The sequence below is a fragment of the Carettochelys insculpta genome, chromosome 1 (assembly GCF_033958435.1).
Source record: "Carettochelys insculpta isolate YL-2023 chromosome 1, ASM3395843v1, whole genome shotgun sequence".
NCBI lineage: Eukaryota > Metazoa > Chordata > Testudines > Carettochelyidae > Carettochelys > Carettochelys insculpta.
In genome coordinates, this window is record NC_134137.1 from 291721450 (window position 1) to 291744656 (window position 23207).

At 42.8% G+C, this 23207-nt stretch overlaps 1 protein-coding gene across 2 annotated transcripts in view; it reads left to right on the forward strand.

The window, feature by feature from the left end:
* CDK17 (cyclin dependent kinase 17) overlaps positions 1-23207 on the forward strand; it is a 199610-nt gene that overhangs the window by 168830 nt on the left and 7573 nt on the right. For both annotated transcript variants that reach the window (XM_075011569.1, XM_075011560.1), the window contains exons 6-13: positions 2681-2737; positions 4876-4990; positions 5468-5562; positions 6524-6586; positions 12530-12653; positions 17011-17131; positions 17737-17834; positions 18173-18278. In XM_075011569.1, the coding sequence (XP_074867670.1) occupies positions 2681-2737; positions 4876-4990; positions 5468-5562; positions 6524-6586; positions 12530-12653; positions 17011-17131; positions 17737-17834; positions 18173-18278 (779 nt within the window). The remainder of the gene's footprint in view (positions 1-2680; positions 2738-4875; positions 4991-5467; positions 5563-6523; positions 6587-12529; positions 12654-17010; positions 17132-17736; positions 17835-18172; positions 18279-23207) is intronic.

Consider the following 23207-nt stretch of genomic DNA (forward strand, 5'->3'; position numbering starts at 1 on the left):
TAGGCTGTGGTCTGAGTCTATATCCACTCCTTGGAAAGTTCAGCACTGCTGTACTGATGTTATCCATCTTCTTCTTATCAAAATCATATCTATCATGTTCTTGGACCTTCCCATCATTCAATCGCAATGTCCACTTCCTACAGTCCTTTTGTTGGAATCTCATGTTGCAAATCGCCATCTCGTGCTCTGTAGCAAACTCTAACAGTTTCTCACCTCGTTCGTTTCTTTTTCCATATTCAAACCTTCCCATGACTCTCTCCCAACCTTCACTATCTGTTCCAACCTTCGCATTCCAATCTCCTCTGATGATCAACACATCTTTCTTCGGTATCTCCTCCACCATCTTTGTCAAGTCTTTATAAAATAGCTCAATCTCTTCATCCATACTGTCCGACATGGGTGCATACACCTGAATGACTGAGATGTTGAACCATTTTGCTTTGAATCGCACAACCATCATTCTTGCATTCACTGGTTTGTATCCTGATAATGCTCTTCTAGCTGTTTTGCTAAGAAGGAATCCAACTCCTGCTTCATGCTTTGTTTAGTTTCCTGACGAGATGACTTCGCTACCGCATATCTCTCCTGATCCCATCCGACGCATCTCTGCCAGTCCAAGTATATCACATTGATAACTCTCTACTTCCTTCCGAAGCAGCTCTAATTTTCCAGTTGCCCACAGTGTTTGGACGTTCCATGTTCCACTGGATAGCATATGTGTTAGGTGTAATTTTCTTTCGGTAACCAACTTATCTACCCAACCCTGATGGCTTGATTGGTATCGTGGACCTTGTTTATCCAGGTAACATCTGAGCCGGCATCTTTTAACATTTGGTTGTACTGGCATCAGATTTAATTCGTATTGTTGTTTGACAGTCAGCACATCGACACACATCTGACCAGCCCTCCTCCTTCATCCAGGCTTGGGACTGGCATGGAGCTCTCAGTGGCTTCATGGCAGAGTTTTTTATTCTCCATTAAACTGTATTTCCTGTACAGTATTATGAGAGGAATGAACACTGAGTTTGTAATGGAAACCCAGAAGCAGCCTTAACTGCTGTAAATAGTGGCTCCATCTTGAGAGCAATTTTTAATGACCTCATGATAGAATGGACAAAAAGCACATGCTGGTCTCTTTCTTGAAATAGGGGATGAAGCTAGTTTTGCCTGACAGCACCTGCTACAAATACCAAGACTATGGGAAATTGTCACCAGTTGTATGGAGTGAAAAAGGAGGCTTCAGAACAGGGCTTCCCTGTTGGAGGAATCGGAAGTCTGAGCCGTAGAGCTGCCCTGAATTAGAAAGTGAAGAAGCAGCCAAACTTAGGAAGAAAGCTTGGATCCAGTTTTATTGCCTTACAGATCATTCATTGGTTAATTAAATCAAACCCTGGAAAGGGCTGAGTTTTGACAGTTCACAGGCTAGGAGTCCATTTTAAATGCCTGCTTTTGGGACAGAGCAGTGTAAAGTGGTTTTATGGTAAATAAGAATTATTCTACAATGACCCTACTTGTAGGTATCAAGTAGATGAGTAGAGAAGGGGTTTGGAAGAGAAGTTACAAGGCTTTCTGTCTAGCTCACAGGCGACATTTGTTAGAGATGTGGACAAACCCTGTGCATCAAAGCTAGCATCACTGGCAAAGAGGAGAGTCTAAGGTCGAATGACAGCGTTCAAAGAAACAATTGCAGGTAAGTTGGGAGAGGTAATATTATGCAGGTCCTTGAAGGCAAAGACAAGAAGCTGGAACTAGACATAGGAGAGTTGTCTAAAGATACAAGGCCAAACTGGACAGCCTCCCCGTAAAACAATAAATGGACAAAATCAGACATCAGGAACGGTAATGTACAGAAGCCTGTGGGTGAACACTTCAATCTCCCTGGACACTCAGTGGCAGATTTAAGGGTGACAGTCCTGAAGCAAAGAAATTTAAAAAATCAAATGGAGAGAGAAATCTCTGAGCTGCAATTTATTGGCAAATTTGACTCCATTAACTAAGGTTTAAACAGAGACTGGGAGTGGCTCGCAGCTTACAAAAATGGCTTCTCTGCCCTGCGTGTTAATAGCTCCCCATTAGACTCTGACAGAGGCTCACATCCCCCTATCTGATCTAACTTGTTTTTTCCTCTTTTGGTAAGTACTATTGATACTGGGCCATTTCCACCTTGCTGAATAGACCTTGTCAGCTCTGGCCGTCCCTCTTACTGGGACCCCATTCTTTAAATACCCCTCTGAAACCACCCCCTCCCCATACATCTGATGAAGCAGGTCTTTGCCCATGAAAGCTTATGCTCCAAAATATCTGTTAGTCTATAAGGTGTCACAAGACTTCTTGTTGTTCTCGAAGCTACATGCTAACACGGCTACCTCTCTGATACTTGTCAAAATAGCGAAAGTTTGGGAGGGAAGAATAGGGTGTTCAGTTTGTACTTTCTGAAATGTAATTTGTTATCTGAAAAAAGGACTGCAGCATTGGTTTTTGGGAGACATGTCCTTGCAATATGATAAGCTAAAATAATTCTTAAAACCTAACAATTTTATGAAGAGCGCTTCACTGTTTTAAGATTGTTTATTAAACAAATGTTCTATCCATTGAATAAGTGATGCATACAGTGAAATATTGCTCCTGAACAATTTTTATGTCCGTACCTAAATGTACTCTTTTTTTGCTTGTGTTACAGTCAGAAATTGGATTTGGGAAAATGGAAACTTACATCAAACTGGAAAAGCTTGGAGAGGTTTGCATAATTTTCTTCAGTAGTGTTCACTATTTTGATGATAATATAGGCTACATCTGTGTCTTTTATAGAGCTCTTTTGGTACATTAAACATATTGGCTGGGTGTACACAGCGCTCCCCCCCCCCGGCACCGCTGCCGGTAGAGCTATGCAAAATGAGCTTTTCAGGATTGCAAATGGCATGCCATGTGCATACTCCTGAAGCTCATTACCATAGCCCTGCGAGAGTTCAGCATCGGCAAAAGGGGATGCTGGCACTGCAGAGGCCATGTGGACGTGCCTCTGCTGGCTAGCCCCCTGGGCCCCCTCCCCCCCGCCCCAGTCTGTCGCCAGTCCCTTATTCCTCAAACGTTTGAGGCATAAGGGACTGGCAACAGAAGGGGAGTTAGCTGGCAGAGGCGTGTCCACACAGCCTCTGCAGTGCTGGCACCCCCTTCTGCGGATGCCGAACTCTCGCGAGGCGATGGGAGTTTGCAAATAGCATGCCATTTGCAATCCCAAGAAGCTCATTTTGCATAGTTCTACAAGCGGCAGTGCTAGGCTGAGTACCGTGTAGATGTCTTTGTGAAAGGTTTGACCCCTCTCCCAGGGTGCCACCTGATGTGCTGGTATCCCAGACAGCCCTCCAGTCCTGTCAACCTGGGTTTCACCTGCACTGCACACTCCTGGCAAGACCACTTCCAGTTGCAGGCACAGATTGCAATTAGATCTGTGTGTGAGAGCTTAGCCAGCACTGGTGTACATAGGGTGTACATATCCCTTGTGTTAGAGTAAACCCAAAAGTAATATTGTCTTGCATTGTACAGAGGAATCTGCAGAATGCAAGTTCATAAAAATCACCCTCTCCCTATATTTTTTAAAATATAAGGGATGGCAAACAGAACAAAGCAGATTACTAAGCAAAGAAACAAAACATGCCTACTAAGCTGAAGATCTTAAAAGAAACTGACAAATTTATTTGGGCGTAAGCCTGGGCTGGAGTCTGCTTTGTCAGATGCATCTAATGAAGCTTATGCCCAAATAAATTTATTAGCCTTTAAGATTCCACAGTACTCCTAATAGTTTTTGCTGAAACAAACTATCACAGCTACCCCTGGGGAGCCCAGAGCCAGGAGCAGCAGCACAGGTTAGTTTCCTGGCTCCAATTTCGACTTGCATTATTGCAAGAAATTCTTAAGTCAAAATCCTGAAAATCCTGTAAGAGGGGGTCTACTGTACTGAGTATGTAACTTTACCCAAGTTGATACTGTCTGTTATTTTTGATACTTAATATAAACTGATTGTAGTAATCTGCTGCAAAGAAATATCTTCTCCAGTGCCCTTATAATTATGGAACGTGCATTTTCTGGGCAGTATATAGTCCTGATACTGGACTAAAGCAGCAAATACCAAAAGATGAGTTTAATAATCCACACAGTCCATTATGTCAACAAAAATGAAAAACTGTGTTAGTTTTATGTGTGTCATTCCTGTTCTCATTTGAAGTTAAATGTATAGTTTGAAAGTATGCTTAGTTTTGATAGTTTCTTTTGTATTTCCTTGATGTAGTCTGAGGCTAAAGCCCCACTACCACAGAAGATCGATCCGCTCAGGGTTGATCTTCCATGGCATGAAGCGGCACTTTCTGGAGTCATAGTTTGATCCCAGAACTCCTTGCAAGCGGCAAGGATTTAAGGAAGGTTGATGGGAGAAACACTCAACCTTCAGCCTTCTTCTGTATAGACAGTCGTTGTAGTCTACCGCTGATAAGCCAGTTTTAGCTACGAAATTGGTGTAGCTAAAATCAGCTTATCAGCGGTCAACTTCTATGTCTAGTGTAGACGTAGCCTTAAAATTTGGGCCTGCCCTTCAGAGGTTCTAAACTTGTTGCTCCCATTGACTTCATGTAGGACTGAGAGTGCTCTAATCGTCTAAAAATCAGGGCCTGTTTCTGAATTATGCTTGTTATCAAAAAGAAGAAGAAAATAAACTGTTGAGTCATTTCTATAAGCAGCTGCTACCCAAATGAAACAAGTTGTAGGGTCTGTCTTACATGTTGTTTGTTTGGGGCTGGGGGCCGGGGGGTGCGGAGCAAAGGTGTTGTATGTTTCTTTCCATAGAAGAAAAGTTAAAATTGTTCCTTTCCCCTTACCACAAAGGGTACTTACGCAACAGTATATAAGGGAAGAAGTAAATTGACAGAGAATCTGGTAGCTCTAAAAGAAATCCGATTGGAACATGAAGAGGGGGCACCATGCACAGCCATACGAGAAGGTGAGAAAAATGTTTTTCCTCTTCATTTAAAAAAATCACTAACTGAGATTATACAGTTTGGCCAAAGTCCTGATGCTATTTTCAAGTAAACTGGCTATTACAATCACTAATACTATTTAAGATACAGTGTTCTTCAATCAGGATAAATTAATTGAGTTCTAATGTTGACTCGTATTTCAGATATGTTTATTTCATGGGCTATTTTGCTCTCAAATAAATAGAGCTTTCTAAGTTTTCAAAATTATTGAAGTTTTTGTAAATTACTGTTTGGAAGTTTTCCAATGTGAATGAATGGGTTAATTTAAGGATTTATGAAATACTAAATTATGAAAATTGTTATTTAAATTACCATAGAAACTAAACAAATAACTCCTAATACATTTGGATTATTTATTAATATATTTATTCCTTAGTTTTCCCCCTAAGGCCTATCCTTAAGTTTTAATTTTCATTTTTCCCCCTTTCTCTCTTTTGCAGTGTCTCTATTAAAAGACTTAAAGCATGCAAATATTGTTACTTTACATGATATTGTTCACACAGACAAATCTTTGACTCTCGTCTTTGAGTACCTGGTAAGCATCATAGCAATAATAAAGCTTTACATTTAAGGGATCTTAGAAAGTCTTATATATTCTTCTAGCTGAAGAGTAACAGACATGATTAACTCTTATACATTTTTAAATAAATAATTAAAGGACTTTTATTATTCTGTCGTCATATTGTTTTCCAACATATAATCCAGTGCATCATGGAAGCAAATAGCATGTTTCACAGAAAGCTAGTTATGTTGTCAGGCATAAAGTTCAGTGTCAAACTGTAGTAAATTCCTTGGCATGTGTCTGGTTTACAGGTAATTGTACTACAGAACCAAAATGTTCAGTTAAACCAAGATTATGGATTGCAGAAGTAGACAGATAATACAATTATTGCTATGCTATATTAAATAATTTTGGTACTGTACATACTTGTAGCATACTTTTTGAAAAAGGGGGGGCGCAGAAATAACCATTTTACATCTCTTTTGAAATATGGGGGTTAAATATTTAGGCCTACATTTCCAAACTTAAATATCTTCAGTTAGATACCTAACTTCTTGGCCTTCATTATACAAATTGATAAGTCATACTTCATTTTAGCTTCATTTTAGCTTTTTTTTTCCACTCCATATTATATATACATTAACTGAAGTAATTTTAACCATATGTATGCAAATTGTGATGGAGCAACTGAAGGTATAGAGCACAAAATTCATAAACACTTTGTTCTTTTCCAAATAAAGAGAATGAGTAATAGATAAAATTTAACATATAGCTTTCTGGGGGAAAAATAGAATGTCTATAATAAGCAAAACTGATTTGACAATGTTGGGGGAGTTTCTGAACAAAATGCTTGTACTTTTCTGGAGGGGGAATAAAGGGTTCTTTTGTAGGGTTTTTTATTTGATGAAAACTCAAAATTCTTCACGGCAGACAGAATCAAAAGCTCAGTCTTCTATGAAAAAAACTTTAAGTCGTGATGGTGTTTCTTTGACAGGACAAGGACCTAAAGCAGTACATGGATGACTGTGGTAACATCATGAGTATGCACAACGTAAAGGTAAGTGAATTTATTGTTTTAAATAATCATTGATTTCAAATATTTTTGTTTTGATTTGAAAACTCCAGGGAACTTACAACTTTGTTACTCACAGCTGCTCTTTGTTATAATAAGATACAGTCATACTGAAGAGTTTAAAGACAGAAATCAAGTCACCACAGCCAGTCTGGTGTCTGACCTCTGTAACTTTGTTCTCACCCACAATTATTTCCAAATGGGAACAATTTATACCTCCAGATTAGTGGAACTGCTGTGGGCACCCGCATGGCTCCACAATATGCTAATATATTTGTGGCTGACCTGGAACAACGATTCCTCAGCTCTCATCCCCTATTACCCCCCCTCTACTTAAGATACATTGATGACATCTTTATGATTTGGACCCATGGTATAGAGACTCTAGAAGAATTCCACAGAGACTTTAACAATCTGCACCCCACCATCAACTTATGCCTTGATTACTCCATGAAAGAGAGACATTTCCTGGACACTACAGTACAAATCAAGGATGGTCTGATTGGTACCACACTGTACTGGAAACCCACTGCTTGCTATACTTACCTACATGCTTCTAGCTTCCATCCTGCACACATAACTAGATGATTGTTTACAGTCAAGCCCTGAGGTAGAATCGCATTTGCTCTGATCCTACTGACAGAGACCGAAAACTAGAAGGTCTTTACCAAATATTCATAAACCTGAACTACCCACCAGGAGAAATAAAAAAACAAATCAACAGGGCCAGACGAATACCCAGAGACCGTCTACTCCAAGGTAGGCCCAAAAAGCCAAGAACAGAACACCACCGGTCATTACCTACAGCCCCCAACTCAAACCACTGCAACACATTATTAAAGACCTACAACCTATCCTTAATCAGGATGCCACACTCCAGAAGGCCCTAGGTGACAGGCCTGTTCTCTCCTACAGACAACCTCCGAACCTTATGAGGATTCTCACAAACAGCCACAGTCTATACCACAGGAACACCAGTCCTGGAACTTTTCCTTGCAACAAAGCCCGCTGTCAGCTTTGTCCACATATCTATTCTGGAGATACCATCTCTGGACCTAACCTGGTTATTCACAGAATCACGGGCACTTTCTCATGTTCCTCAGCTATCATCATATGTGCCATCATGTGCCAACAATGCCCAGATGCTTTGTAGATTGGACAGACTTCACACTCTCTTAGACAAAGAGGTAATGGGCACAAAACAGACATAAAAACACTCCTGATCTGCAAACCGGTCAGTCAACATTTTAATGGAGCGGGCCATTCTGTTAATGACTTAAAAGTCTGCGTCTTACTGAAGAGGAATTTTCACAACAGTCTTGAAAGAGAGGCTGCTGAACTCTTTTATATTCAAATTCCCACATTAACACGTGGTTTGAACCAGGATGCGAATTTTCTGGGTCAGTATAGGGGCTCTTTTGCATACTGGGCTTAATGTAATTCTTGACTCCCCTCTCTCCCCCGCCGACCCCCACCACTCGTCTACTCTCTGTTTTGCTCACCTTGATAATTTTTTTTTCTGATTTGTCAATCTTGATTACTATTTTTGGTTCTCTGTGCCTTAAATATTGAGTCTGTTCTGGTATGGCTATGGTCTGAAGAAGTGGGTCTGTCCCACGAAAGCTCGTCACCTAATAAATTATTTTGTTAGTCTTTAAAGTGCTACTTTACTGCTTTTTTGTTTTGACTCTAGTAAAAGTTTTGTTCTTTTCTGAATATTTTCCTTTTGAAAAATAAAATTAACAGAGCAGTATGTCCCCTTTAAGAACAGTTATATCCTGTTACAAGATCTAGGCCATGTCTCCCCTTCAAAATTATGTTGACCTAACTTACACCAGCATACAGCCATCACAGTTACTAAATCACGTGTGTTTGTGTACACTTTGCTCATTATGCTGGCAGTGTGGGTCCTCAGTGAGAGCACTTGTATCAATTGTATTGTTAATTTGCGGCATTTTGTTGGCTAATGAAAGCCAGTGACGGTCAATATAAGCAACACTGAATCTACAATGGCACTGCATCAGCCTAATTACATCAACCATGATTCTGTATCTCTGAGGCCGTGTCTACACTAGCCCCAAACTTCGAAATGGCCATGTAAATGTCCATTTTGAAGTTTACTAATGAAGCTCTGAAATATATATTCAGCACCTCATTAGCATGAGGGCGGCCGCGGCACTTCGAAATTGACGCAGCTCGTCCCGATGGGGCTCCTTTTCGAAAGGACTCCACCTGCTTCAAAGTCCCTTATTCCCATCTGCTCATAGGAATAAGGGGACTTCGAAGTAGGCGAGGTCCTTTTGAAAAGAAGCCCCGTCGGGACGAGCCGCACGGCGACGAGCTGCGTCAATTTCGAAGTGCAGCGGCTGCCTGCATGCTAATGAGGCGCTGAATATGTATTTCAGCGCTTCATTAGTAAACTTTGAAATGGCCATTTACATGGCCATTTTGAAGTTTGGGGCTAGTGTAGACATGGCCAGAGAGAGAGAGCTTTACTAAATTGACACAGGCAGGTCTACGCTAAAGCAGAATGTCAAATTAAGGTACACAAGTCCAGCTACATTAAAGAGCTGGAGTTGCTGTACCTTTATTCAGGCTTCCGTGCCATCTCCACTGCAGGAGATTGCTAACCATGGAGAGAATATGTGTGGGAGCCACATTTAAGTGACGATAACTCCACAGCTAGATCAACACAAAGCAACTTACGTCAACATAACTGTGTAGGGTAGATTGGGTCTTAGCCTGTAGAGCTGGCATTCTGAGACTTAATATTTTCTCTGGCACGACTTCATGGCCAACATGGGGCTAAGTCCTTCTGTGTAATGAGAGAAACACAATTTACTTCTTCCTTTTATACCTATACTCTTGTGGGGAGTACAAAGACACTCTTACAATAGAGGCATGATGGTGGTAGACGAAAATTCAGGCCCAGCCCTTGAAAGGAAAATTGTGGAGAACCAGATACTAAAAGTAGGAGGACTGTAGTTCCTAGAAATAAGGCCTGCAGAGAACCGTGTTCCAGAGCACAAAAGACTTCGGTGGATGGAGCCCAAGGAAAGACTAGAGGTACTGTCTTGCACTAAGAGAAGATCCAAGTAGGAGTAAGGAAAGAACCTTATCTGTTGAACCAGATATTGTGAAACAGAAAAAAAACTCTGTTTAAATGGACTTGGGAGGGCCATAGGAACTGTTCAGATTATTTTACACAATAACATAGTAAACCAGGCCTCAAGAAGCCAAAATATTGCTGAACTGAAACGGATGGTGTTGACCAGCCATCATTTGGTTTATACTAGATTTCAGTCAGCTTCTTTATTTAACAGCAGTTAATTTGTGCAGAGGATATTAATAGCTCATCAAAGGAAGGTTATGTGGGGCATATTTCTTCTTCTGTTGGCATTGAATTTAAGTGCACTTTGTTACTTTGCAAGTGGCTGTCCTAAACAACAAAAACAAAACTATGTATGCACATACATGCAGGGAAAATTGGTTTGGTATTTGTACAATAGCTAATGGCATGATTGTGGATGATGTAAATAAATGTTATTTGTGTACATTTTCATGTGTTCGTATACATTCCAGCAGAATTGTTGTCCTTGTTTTTCGATTTATGTTATATTATAAAGCCCTTTGTTGAAGTGTTGCGGGTTTTAAATTTGGTTTTAATTTGATTACTACTTGTCCTTTTGTTTTTCTGTTTCTAAGTTAGCTTTAATGTCTGTTGAAGAAAAACTCATTTGTCAGCCTACTTTGCTGTTTCTATTGGGAGTGTGTGAAGGGGAAAATTCTGTAATACAAATTTTCATGCTTATTTTAGGGAGAGAGAGAGAAGAAGATGAAGAAGCCGTGTTAAAAAACATGAATGAATTTAAATGAAAAGGAAGCTCTTGCAGCACGTTTTTATCATTTGAAGCTAATCTCTTTATGAACTCTCAGCGCTGTAATAGTCATTTATAGCCCTCTAACAATGTAAGCATAAATACGTGACGCAGGACTTAATGGCCCACAACTTGCATTAAAAACATCCAGGCTACGTCTACACGTGCAGCCAACATCGAAATAGCTTATTTCGATGTTGCGACATCGAAATAGTCTATTTCGATGAATAACGTCTACACGTCCTCCAGGGCCAGCAACGTCGATGTTCAACTTCGACGTTGCTCAGCCCAACATCAAAATAGGCGCAGCGAGGGAACGTCTACACGTCAAAGTAGCACACATCGAAATAGGGATGCCAGGCACAGCTGCAGACAGGGTCACAGGGCGGACTCAACAGCCAGCCGCTCCCTTAAAGGGCCCCTCCCAGACACAGTTGCACTAAACAACACAAGATACACAGAGCTGACAACTGGTTGCAGACCCTGTGCCGCAGCATAGATCCCCAGCTGCCGCAGAAGCAGCCAGAAGCCCTGGGCTAAGGGCTGCTGCCCACGGTGACCATAGAGCCCCGCACGGGCTGGAGAGACAGCATCTCTCAACCCCCCAGCTGATGGCCGCCATGGAGGACCCAGCAATTTCAACGTTGCGGGACGCGGATCGTCTACACGGTCCCTACTTCGACGTTGAACGTCGAAGTAGGGCGCTATTCCTATCTCCTCATGAGGTTAGCGACTTCGACGTCTCGCCGCCTAACGTCGAAGTTAACTTCGAAATAGCGCCCGACGCGTGTAGACGCGACGGGCGCTATTTCGAAGTTGGTGCCGCTACTTCGAAGTAGCGTGCACGTGTAGACGCAGCTCCATTGTCCCAAATTGATCTATCACTTATAGAGATAATACTGTTGTGATATAAGCGCACTGCGGTTAAACAGTATAACCTGGAGCATTCATGTGCGTATGACTTTGTGGAGGGGTTAGGGGTGTCATTGGCTATCAAAATAACCCGTTTATTAGAGAGCTTTCTGGTGTTCCCCTCAAAGGGTCTAATACATGATGAATTTGTCAGCCTGGATGGCCTTCTGTTTTGCATAAGTGTCCTTTTCATATTTCTTAATCAGTAATCTGTCTGCTCACTCACCTTCACCATTGTAGGACTGTTGTAAGACAATTGGTGCTAGAAGTAGCTACGCATAAGTACCATGCTCATGTTCCAGGCGCTCTACACGTGAAGTAATTGCAAAGTAGCATTTGTTTATGAGATATTGTATATTTTTTTTCCCCTGTGTAGGAGCTTTATGCACTAATTTCCTTGAATGTAGAACTACTGTTGCTGGCTTGCCAGCCTGAAGTATTAGGAAGGAGCATAGAAGGTGACAGTTCAGATGAAGGTACAAAAATAGCAAAGGGGAAAAATCTTATACAACTGGTGTGGCATAATTTCCACAATTATATTTCTTTGAGTCTATAGATGTTGTTAATGCAGGTTGTGTGCTATTAAGTCTTGGCTCACCTATTTACGCTTATTATATATTTAAATGTTCAGAGGTTATACGCCAAGTTGCTTCCTCTGGTAATCACTTTCCTTAGTGTACAATAAATAAATTTACATTCCATGGTGGAGTAGAGCTGCATTTGTAAGAGGAAAGGTCTATAGCAGTAGGGACTATCAGTACGGTAATTGACAGTGTTACATGGAAAGACGTTTAGAGTGCAGTAGTGAATGCTTATGAAGTAAATAGCCACTTGATTTTCTTCTATTATATAACACAAATCACTCTCAAAGTCTTCGATGCATTAAGTGTTTCATAATAATGTTGTAGCTGGATGGCATAAATAGGTCTTACATCTTTAAACAATAGTTATGATATTCCGAATACATTAGCATGCGAAAATGAACTGCCTGTGTAAGAAGGTTTTTGTCTTGATTGCAATATAGCAGTGTAATTGCTGCTCTGATGGCTCAAAACCTGCTGTTATGGGAAGAGTAACATGCTGCTTTGCACATTCACCCATGAATGCTTTTGAAGGTCTAATTTGTTTTTCTTTATAGCTATTTTTATACCAAATTTTGCGTGGTTTGGCCTATTGTCATAGAAGGAAGGTGCTACATCGGGACCTAAAGCCACAAAATCTACTCATTAATGAGAAAGGAGAACTAAAGCTAGCAGACTTTGGTATGGACTGATTTTTTTATTTTATTTTATTCTATTTCAACAGTTTTATCTTTATAGAATTACAGTTTTGAGAAAATCTTGGAAATAAACCAAAATTTATAAACCAGTAAATATCATTGAACTTAGAAATCACATGGAGGCATGAGTTTTATGTATATAAATCATTTGTAAGCAGCAGGGAAATTAATCACTGGAAATATACATTCACACTATTTCTGTGTGTATCTTTATCCCTTCCAAAGCTTGTTACTGAAGCCAACACTGGGCTAGCTTTATAGCTGCTGAGATCCTATCTTCTCTGTTTTTTGTTGTTACTATTGCATATGTTCCCATAATTTAATGGAGATCAGTAAGCAAGAGGGATTTTTATGGGAGTTGGGAGTCCTCCACAGCGATGCGTACGAGTCTATCACTTGCAGCACCAGCTGTCTGGAAAAAATTGATTTGTAAATCTGTTGTGTGCTGAATAGCCCTGTCGGTCAACTTACTGTGGCAGTCAGCACTTGCAGTTTTAAGCTGCTAGAATCACTTTTCCTAGACATTTGTGATTTCACTGTTGGACACCTGGAAATATTCCACAAACAGTGTATCAGTTCTGTTGGTGTTTTCTTTTTATTAGTGGGAACCAACAGAGAGGATTTGGTTCAGAAATGCTTGGGAGGATGGCCGGTTGCAGTACTTGAACGTTGAGTCATATGTAGGGGAAAAATCAGAACCCTCAATCTAGCACCTGTATTTGTGTGCAAGTGTTCTGGTTCCTGTGTCTGGAACTGGAAAGAGAAAGTTGGACTTCAGTTTATTGGCCATCCGTACAGTATACAAGTGAATTGAAGTGTCAGCTGAGAATGAACTGAGCTGAGATTAAATATAGCATTAGTGCACTCTTTGAAACAGGCATAGATGCTGGGACTAGGGGTACAGAAGTGCTGCAGCACCCCTGGCTTGAAGTAGTTTCCATCATAGACAGCATTTCCAGTTTGGTTCAGTGGTTCCCAGAGCCCCTACTAGAAAAATTGTTCCAGCACCCCATGGAAATGGGCAATGCACATGCCAAATCATTGTCTTCCCCACAGGGCCCAAGAAACTCCCTGAAGTTTATCTCTATGAATTTTCCTGTAAATCACTTTAAAAGATGATGCGGGGGTGGTTTTCCCCAGGTGGTCAATTGCCAGATGGTTTGGCCCTTCTAACCCTTGGATGTGCAAAAATACTTGGGGCATCCAGTGAGCCTGTACAACAGATTGGGGCATTCGCATGGATCCTTTTGCTGTTAGCCATTATTCTCCATGTCTGTAAAGCTTCAATAATAGCCATGTTACCATTGGTTCCTCCACACAAGAATGAAATTTCTTCCGAAGGTGGCAATTGCCAGTAGACAACAGAATATTGCCGAAGAGAGTGCTGACATGGTCTGTCATTACTGCTCTGGGAAATCTCACAGGAGAAGGAAGGAGGGATCAGTTTGCCTGTGGCTCACACTACCTAATTGCCCAGTTATTCCCCTCACTTCCAGTATCACAGTGCTCCAGTTAAGATAGAGCATAAGAGATTCAATAGACTTAGGAGACAAGATGATGTCACATTAATTCAGTGCACCTTATCATAAGAATAACCACACTCTGGGTTAGACCAAAGGTCCATATAGCCCAGTATCCTGTCTTCCAAAAGTGGCCAGTGCCAGGTGCCCCAGAGGGAATGAACAGAAAAGGTAATCATCAAGTGATTGATCCCCAATCTCCCATTCCCAACCTTGACAAATAGAGGCTAGAGACCCTGTATCTGCCCATCCTGGTTAGTATCCATTGATGGACCTATCTTCTATGAACTTACGTAGTTCTTTTTTTGAATGTCGTTATAATCTTGGTCTTCACAATAGCCTCTGGCAAGGACTTCTACAAATGGGAAAAAAATTAAAAAACCCTTCCTTTTGTTTGTCTTAAACCTGCTAACTATTAATTTTTACTTTTCTGAACACTTTCCAGTTCCAATATACAGTAAATCCTTGATTGGAGTGACCAACTGGGGGAAAGGGTTGTCCGTTGCTCCCAAAGGTTTGTTAAATGCAAGGGTGTACTGCCCCCACCAGGGTCCCTCATCTCCAGTCCCCCACCAAGAAAAAAAAAGAAAAGAAAAGAAAAAAAACCCCCAAAACTCACAACTGACTTAGCAGAGCTGCTGCTGGTGGAGCTTCTGAACCCCCACATGTCTGGCACCTGGCTGTGCACGACTGAAAGTGCCTGTCTGCATGTGGCTAGAGGCACCCCGCTGGCACAGCTGGACTGGTCCCGCCATGCATGGTGGGAAGTGGGGTGCCTCTAGCCATGTGGGGGAGCCATTCACACTGGTGGGGGTGCTCTAGCCACATGCAACAATGCAAGGGTCCAGCAGCCTGGAGGAGCCACCACCAGAACCACCTGCAGGAGCTGCCACCTTGAGGATCCACTGCTGGAACCACCATGCATTCCTCCCACCAGTGCCGTCTGCTCGTGTATGCCCCCCACCCCGGTGGGATGATTGCATGGCAGCTCCAGTGGAGGAGGTGGCAGCTACTCCAGGCCTTGGCAGAGGTAAAACCCTTTACTTTTTTTTTTTTTTTTTGCGGGGGAGGGGGGAGGGCTGGGGGCAGGATTAGGATTTTACTTACCCCAGCGGGCTTCAGGAACAATGGGGGACGTCCATTGTTCCTGAAGTCTGCTAAATCAGGGTTTGTAAAATTGAGGGTTTACTGTATCCACATCTGCACATAGTATTTAAAATACGGGTGTAGCATGGATATATATAGAGGCAATATATTTTCTGTATTATCTATCCCATTCCTAATGCTTCCGAAATTTGTGTTAGTTTAACTGCCACTGCACATAGAGGGCATGTTCTCAGAGAACTGTCCATGACTCCAAGGTCTCTTTCTTGAATGGTACCAGCTAATTTAAAACCCGTCATTTGATATGTATAAGTAGGACTATGTTTTATTACTGTGCGTTCTTCAAAATTGAATTTCATTTGCCATTTTGTTGTCCAGTCAGCCAGTTTTGTGAGGTGCCTTTGTAGCTCTTTGCAATTCTTCCACTGTTTGAATGTGGATGATTTAGCAGGTTTTACTTCTTTTGCCTGCCCTCAATGTTGGAAGAAATGTAGTCATGATCTATATATAAAGCTGAATCACAATTTTATTGGAAAAATATCAGGTCCTACAATTATGTAATTCATGATCCAAATTGGGAAGGTTACAGGAGTTATTTATCAAGCACATTGTGTAAAGCTTGCCTTTTAATAATTCTTCACGTCTATTAAAATTTGCTTAAGCAGTACAATACTTAACACTCCCACTGCTACCACACTATGCCCTTGTTCTGCAAGACTTTCTCATAGCTGTGATAGCCCAAAATTTTTGTCTGAATGATTTTTTTTTTTTTGAGGAAGACTCCCCTTCACCACTACATCGCTATAGTAGGGGTCAGCAACAGTTACATTAAAGTGCCTACGCCACTTTGAAGTCCCTTTACTCCTCAAAATTTTGTACCCGCAGCTACATGCAAGCCGGCACTTCGAAGTTTCACACTTCAAAGTTGCTGGGGGGAGATTTAGCCTAATGCAGTGCTGCATATGCACCACAGCACTTCCTTAGTAATCTCCCAACACCCTAATTACCATGCCTCCTTCGAATCTGGGGGCTAGTCTAGACACAGGCTTCATGTTTTAACCATTATAAAGCTTTACGTCTTTGAATCTCAACATGTAATGTTATAAAATAATTGTCTAACTCTGTAATGAGTGAGTCCCTTAATTTCCTGCAACAAAAGTTCAATCCATAAAAACAAAAACAAGCATAAAATATACTTCAATATTGTCCCTCAAAATGATACAAAATAAAATTTTGCCAACCCTAATTATAACAATATCTTATTTTAGTTAAAAAGTAAAACTTTTTTTTAAAAAATGGGGCTGCAGAGTGATAATATCCTGATCTATCTCATCACTTCCTGTGCACAAGCTCTTCCAAGTAAGGAAATGAATAATTAAAACCATTATAAATCTACACTTACACTTCGCACATAAGCAAATTATTCTCAAGCATAAGATAATGCATGTTTCATCCCAGCACAACCACCTTAACTCTGAAAGAATGCTATTCTTTTTGGGTAAGAAATAAGGGGTGTTATGAAAGGTCAGTATATGTCATTCATTTCTACAATGACATCACTGCTTTGTACCACTTAGAACTGCTTCAGACAAAAAATTAGGAAGCCAAGAAAGAAGAATCACAAGCAAAAGCAAATTGACATACATAGTATTTTAACTGAAAGGGATGGTAGATACCATTACTGAAAAAACACATTGCATTTTTATTTTTATGAAGGTTTGGCTAGAGCGAAGTCAGTCCCTACAAAGACCTACTCCAATGAAGTTGTGACATTATGGTACAGGCCACCTGATGTTCTCCTTGGATCTTCAGAATATTCAACTCAAATTGACATGTGGTATGTTTGTTTTGGTCTGATTTTAATATTTATTCATTGTCTAGTTGATACATTGTAACTGTCCACTAATTGTTTTAACTGAGTGTAACAGCTCCCTTAGTTTCAGACAACTTCTACAGGGTTACGTTTAAGGTAGCTGTAAGGTTAGTGGACTTACTGTTACTACTTTGAAGAATTATTTTTAAAGGTGATCTGCATTGGTATTTCTATGCCAGATAAATTTCTGATAAAGCTGCCAACTGTGCTTCGATAGCATGATTCAATATTTAAATCCTGTTTGACATGATAGCATTATGATGATAATTTTTTTAAATGTCTAGTTTATCACTAGTTCCCTTTGCTATGTGTGTATATTTTAGAAGGAAAAGAAAGCATCTATGTATCGCAGTGGTTTTGTTCAATATTTGTTAATTGTTTTGCTGTCGATTTCCTCATTTACGTCTGTTTTTCCAGCTTCTAGAGGTACATAGTTAATAGCAAATTGATTTAGCAATTTTTAACACCATTAACAAATCACAAAGATGTTGAGAAACTGAAAGTTTTAAAAAGTAAGTTTTTAATTAGCTTTTAGTTACTTATTTAACTTTTTCCTTGCCTTTATAAAGGGGTGTTGGATGCATATTTTTCGAAATGGCATCTGGAAGACCTCTCTTTCCTGGTTCAACTGTTGAAGATGAACTGCACTTAATTTTCAGACTTTTGGGTAAAGTGACTATTGTTACCAATAATGTTATAATTGTAGATTTAATTTACTCTTCTAAGAGAAAGTTTCTGAAAAAGAATTTGTAACTTTAAGGTGCAGAGCTGATCCTTTTTCTGTAAAGAGAGAATTAACTTTGCTATTGCAGTTAGATGAATAAATTCACTGTAACTTATTTTGTGTAAGATTGGTTCTGTACATTTTGAACAAAATGGCTTAAGCTGTTCCTTCCCACTTTTGGTTGTGATAGTTACACAGCCAAATGCCTAAAATTTAGTTCTAACTCTTGCCTGTAATTAATACAACATGTATAGATTTAATTTATTTTGGTTTGAATACAGGAACTCCTTCTCAAGAAACATGGCCAGGCATTTCTTCCAATGATGAATTTAGGAACTATAACTTTCCCAAGTATAAACCACAACCTCTCATCAACCATGCACCAAGGTATTTTATGTTTCATTACAAAAATTTCTGCTTGTACAGTGGCGGCTCTATTGCTGTGTCTGTGCACTTATTTTTACACAAGAACAATTTTCCATGTGTACTATGCAGATTCATGTTAACAATAAGTCCCTTAACAGATCACATATCAAACTATCTTACTGTCGGCTGAGGTAAATGGTATCTGGCAGAGTTCATTAATTCACGATTTAGCAATGCTGAATTCCTGAGTACTTTGAGCACTGTAAATCCAAACACTGAGACTCAGTATATAGCTAAAAGTGTTATTTATAGTGTGTGTGTAACAAAACTGTTCACACAGCACTTACTAAATTCCCAAAGTCTGTCCCATCATGTGGTAGAGTTAAGGTAAAATCTGAAACGAATTCTTTAATTCAGTCTCTGGTGATGATTTTAAAGCCCTAGTTAGGAATTTGAAGGATCTGTATCTAGTATGTTTCAGGTGTCATTGCTGTAACTGATTTTTTCAGCAAAGCCCAACACACATTGAAGTACGTTCCTTTTGATTGTGAAGAAACATAGTTTAGCACTCTTGCCCTCCTGTCCAGTCAGTGGGTTTTGGTCATAGGTCTGTAACCTGCGGCTCTTTGAGGACTTCATTGTGGCTCCCAATGCTGTAACTGTAAAGTAAAAAAAAAAGCCTTCCTGATTGTTTTCGATAAATTAGGAATGTCTGAAAATGCAACAATGAACAACTCATATCTAAATGGCAAACACTATGAGATCTTGAAATGTTGAATAACTCTCCCTTTAATATGTGCAGTGCATTGTGGGATATTATACTGTATCTGTGTTTTCACTGTGTTGCTAATAAAGTCTCACTTTTGAAAAGGAGAAGGAAGCTTGCAGCATTCCTGCTGTGAAGGGCAACAAGCATTTTAAGAAAGAAAACTGAAATTAAATGTGAAGTAAAATTGGCATAAATAAAGTGGTTTCAGGAGTGAAAGTCAGGAAGACGGTGGTACAATACACACATGTTAAGTGTGAGGAAATAGAATATGTGAAAAGTTTGTAAATGTCCTGCAGTAAACATGTATCATAGTACAAATCGTTGTAGATGCACTATTCTTAAAATACTGGCTACAAAAAGTATCGTTTGATGTTACTTATTAAGAACTATTTTGTATTCACATACATTGCATCTCTTGAATTACTGAGTTTTTACCAAATTTGAAAAAAAGATTCTTCTTCGAGTGTCCCCGTGGGTGCTCCACATTAGGTGTCGGGCTCGCCCGGTGCCGCAGATCGGATCTTCCAAGCAGTTTCTGCCGGACCGCGCATGCGCTGGTGCGCGCCGCTCCCTTGCGCGCTCCTGGCCACGTGCGCGATCCGGGCCCTGCCAGTTCCTCTTAACCGCCGTCGGCTGCAGACGGAATCCGACTAGGCTACGGCCAAGTTAGCGTGTTCAATGGTTTTAACTGTTTTTCTTTAAAGTTTTCAAGTTCTTAGGCTACTGTTAAGTTAGCCAGTTGTTATTTTCACAAAAAAAAAAAAAAAAAAAGAAACAACAAGCGGGATGGCATTCAGTCCAGTCCTAGTAACAAGCGGAGCACCGGAGGCCAGGAGCCTAGGACCATTAGCCCTCCTGCCGCGGCAGGCTATCGGAGAGGGGGAAAACAGCACAGAGAAGGTGCTAAGTACCCCATTAACAACTGAAAGACTCACCAACAATGTCCTATTCAAGATTCAAGGAATGTGAGTCTTGCCGAGAGGCAATGCCAGCATCTGATGGGCACAGTCACTGCATAAGGTGCCTGGGGAAGTCCCATGTCACGCAGAAATGCTCCTTCTGTGCAGAATTAACAGCCAGAGCAAGGAAGGACAGGGAGATGTGGCTTGAAATGCTGCTCTTCGACAAGGCCCTCCAGCCAGACGTGCCGGAGCGGCCGCAGCAGGAGGGACCCTCCAGGGCCCATAAAAGGAAAGCCGCCTCCCTCACCCCATCAGCGCAAAAACGGAGGAAAGTCTCCCCAGCCCGATCCCTGCCGGCAGCAACACCGAGCGGGACGGGAGGAGCGCACAGCCCCCAGCCGCAGCAACAGCTGATCGGTGGCGGCACGGGAGAGCCACGTGGAGGCGGCTCAGCCTCCAATAATCAAACAGCCGCCCCGCACTGCAGGCAGGGCGGCAGCTAAACAAGCGCCGGTACCGGCGGCACCGCAAGCAGCGGCACTGACCCCGGGGAACCGGCGGTGCAGAGCGCGCAGGCACGCAGCCTGCAGGCACCGGAGGACACCGCCCATGCGGCACCGCCCATGAGCATGCCGAGCATGGTGCGGACGGGGCCGAGATCCCCTACACGTCAGGGGGCGGAGCTACCCCCTCAAGGGAGGGGGAAGGCTGCACACAAAACAAGGCACCGCAGCCCCTCTCCAGACAGGGCTGCAGGGTTGCTTTCTCTCAGCCCTCCGCTCATGCTACAGACTCCAACTAGGAGGCAGGGGTCCCCCCTAGCCTACCTGGAGCCCCCGTCTCCATTTTTACAACCAGCCTCGCCCTGGCTGGGACCACCTTCACCCTTCCTGGGGTTTGAGCCGCTGGAGTACTTTCACAAATCGCTCTCTCCAGTGTCCCAGGTCTCTCGACGATCTCGCTGCCCCAGACGCAGAGGTTATGCACCAAGGGAGTGGTCTAGGTCACCTTCCCAAGAGCAGTGCCCATGCTGCCATGGTCGCCCCTATCATGCGGGGCATAGACACCACCGGCAGTCTACCAGGGAAAGATCCCCACAGACAGTCCCGTATCCCCGAGGGCAATCGCGAACGGGGACATAGACTCAAGTATCTCAGGGGGAACTGGTTATGGAACCCCGAGATTTTTCCCTTGCAAGCTTCCAGTGAGTGGATGTACCATCACCAACAGGAACCGGAAGGGTCCAGAGAGGCGTACCCTAGTGGTTCCTCGCTCTCCTCCCCGGACGAGGCTACGGCCCCGGGGGACGTCCATCCTCTGGACGAGCTCAAACATTTCCAAGCGCTGTTTTAAGAGGGTGGCCTTCACGCAAGGCATCCAGACAGCAAAGGTGCAAGAGAAACACCATAAGCTCCTCAAAAATCTGAGACTTCCGGCCTCCTCCAAAATAACAATACCGCTTGATGACGCAATCTTGGAGTCCGCCACTATGATTATGGCAGACCCCTGCAACTATTCCGCCTGTCCACAAGAGAGCGGATTAAAAAAAAAAAAATACTGCGTGCCGGCGAAGGGCATGGAGTTCCTGTTCAGCCACCCACAACCAAATTCCTTGGTGGTGGAGTCGTCGCAACACGGGGGAACAGACAAAGATGCCAAGATGCTAGAGCTGTGCGGCAGAAAGGTCTACTCCTCCTGCACTCTACTGTTGCGAATGGCAAATTACGCAGCGCATCTAGCGAACCATAATTTCGACAACCACACTAGGTTAACCTCCCTCATGGACTCGCTTCCAGAGGGCAAGAAACCGGTGCTCAAGCCAACATGCAAGAAGGCTACGCGGCCTTGAGGACGGGAGTTCAGATCGCCCTGGAGGTTGCGGACACAGCAGCACGCTCCACAGCTACGGGAGTGGTGATGCGAAGGGAGTCCTGGCTCCAGACTTCGGGTATACCGAGGGACCTGCAGACAAAGATAGTCGATCTTCCCTTCGACTCGCAGAAGCTGTTTGCTGAATCAACTGACTCGGTCCTTCATTCCAGTAAAGATTCAAGAGCCACACTTAGGACCCTGGGGATTTACACCCCTCCATACAGAAAGAAAAAGTACTACCCTCAACAAAGACAGTACCAGTACCAGCAACAGCGTCCCCAGTACCACAGGGGTTACGAGCAAGGGCGACATCAACAGCACCAGCAGTACAGAACTCCCAGGCGACGTTCCCAACAGAGCCGTGCGTCCTCGGGGCAGGGCCAAAGGCCACAAGTTTGACACACAGATCCAGGGTTGCGCCATCACTACCATCGCACAAGGTCATCCGAAACGGTTATTCCACCATCGCCTCCGACCATTCTACAACCAGTGGCAAAGGATCACCACAGACACATGGGTGCTGGAGATCATAGCCACGGGGTACGCCATCCCCTTCCAGTCGCTCCCACCGCCATGACCTCCACCCAGGCCCCACCTCCAGGAGGCCTCCCACGTAGCGAGGCTCAAGCAGGAGGTAGACTATCTCATGCTCATAGGGGCAGTGGAAAGAGTGCCGGAGCAACTGCAAGGGAGAGGGTTCTACTCGAGGTACTTTCTCACAGAGAAAAAGACAGGAGGCTGGAGGCCCATCTTAGATCTTCGAGGCCTCAACCGGTACTTGCGCAAGCAACGCTTTCGGATGATCACAATCGCCTCCATCCTTACGGCACTAGACGATGGAGATTGGTTCGCAGCCCTCGACTTACCAGACACGTATTTTCACATAACTATCCATCCGGCTCACCGACGATTCCTCCGGTTTCATGGTAGGCAAAGAACATTTTCAATACAAGGTCCTACCGTTTGGCCCCTCCTCGGCCCCCGGAGTCTTCACCAAGACCTTGGCAGTGTTGTCAGCCTACCTTCACGGACAGGGGGTATTTATATTCCCGTATCTGGACGACTGCCTACTCAAAGGGGCCTCGAAGGAGGAGGTACTACGCATGATATGCATCACAGCAGGCACGTTCTCTTCGCTCGGCCTGGTTATCAATCTGGCAAAATCAAAGATAGACCCCACACAGGACATAGAATTCATAGGGGCACGCATAAATTCTATTACAGCGAGAGTGTATCTACCAGAGACTTGCTTTCGGGCCATGGGCTCCCTCGTGCAAGTCATCACCTTCAGCCCTACGGTGCCGGTTCTGACGTGCTTACAGCTGCTGGGCCACATGGCAGCGGCGACATTCGTAGTACAGAACGCCAGGTTACACATGCGCAGCGTGCAGCACTGGCTGGCGAGCG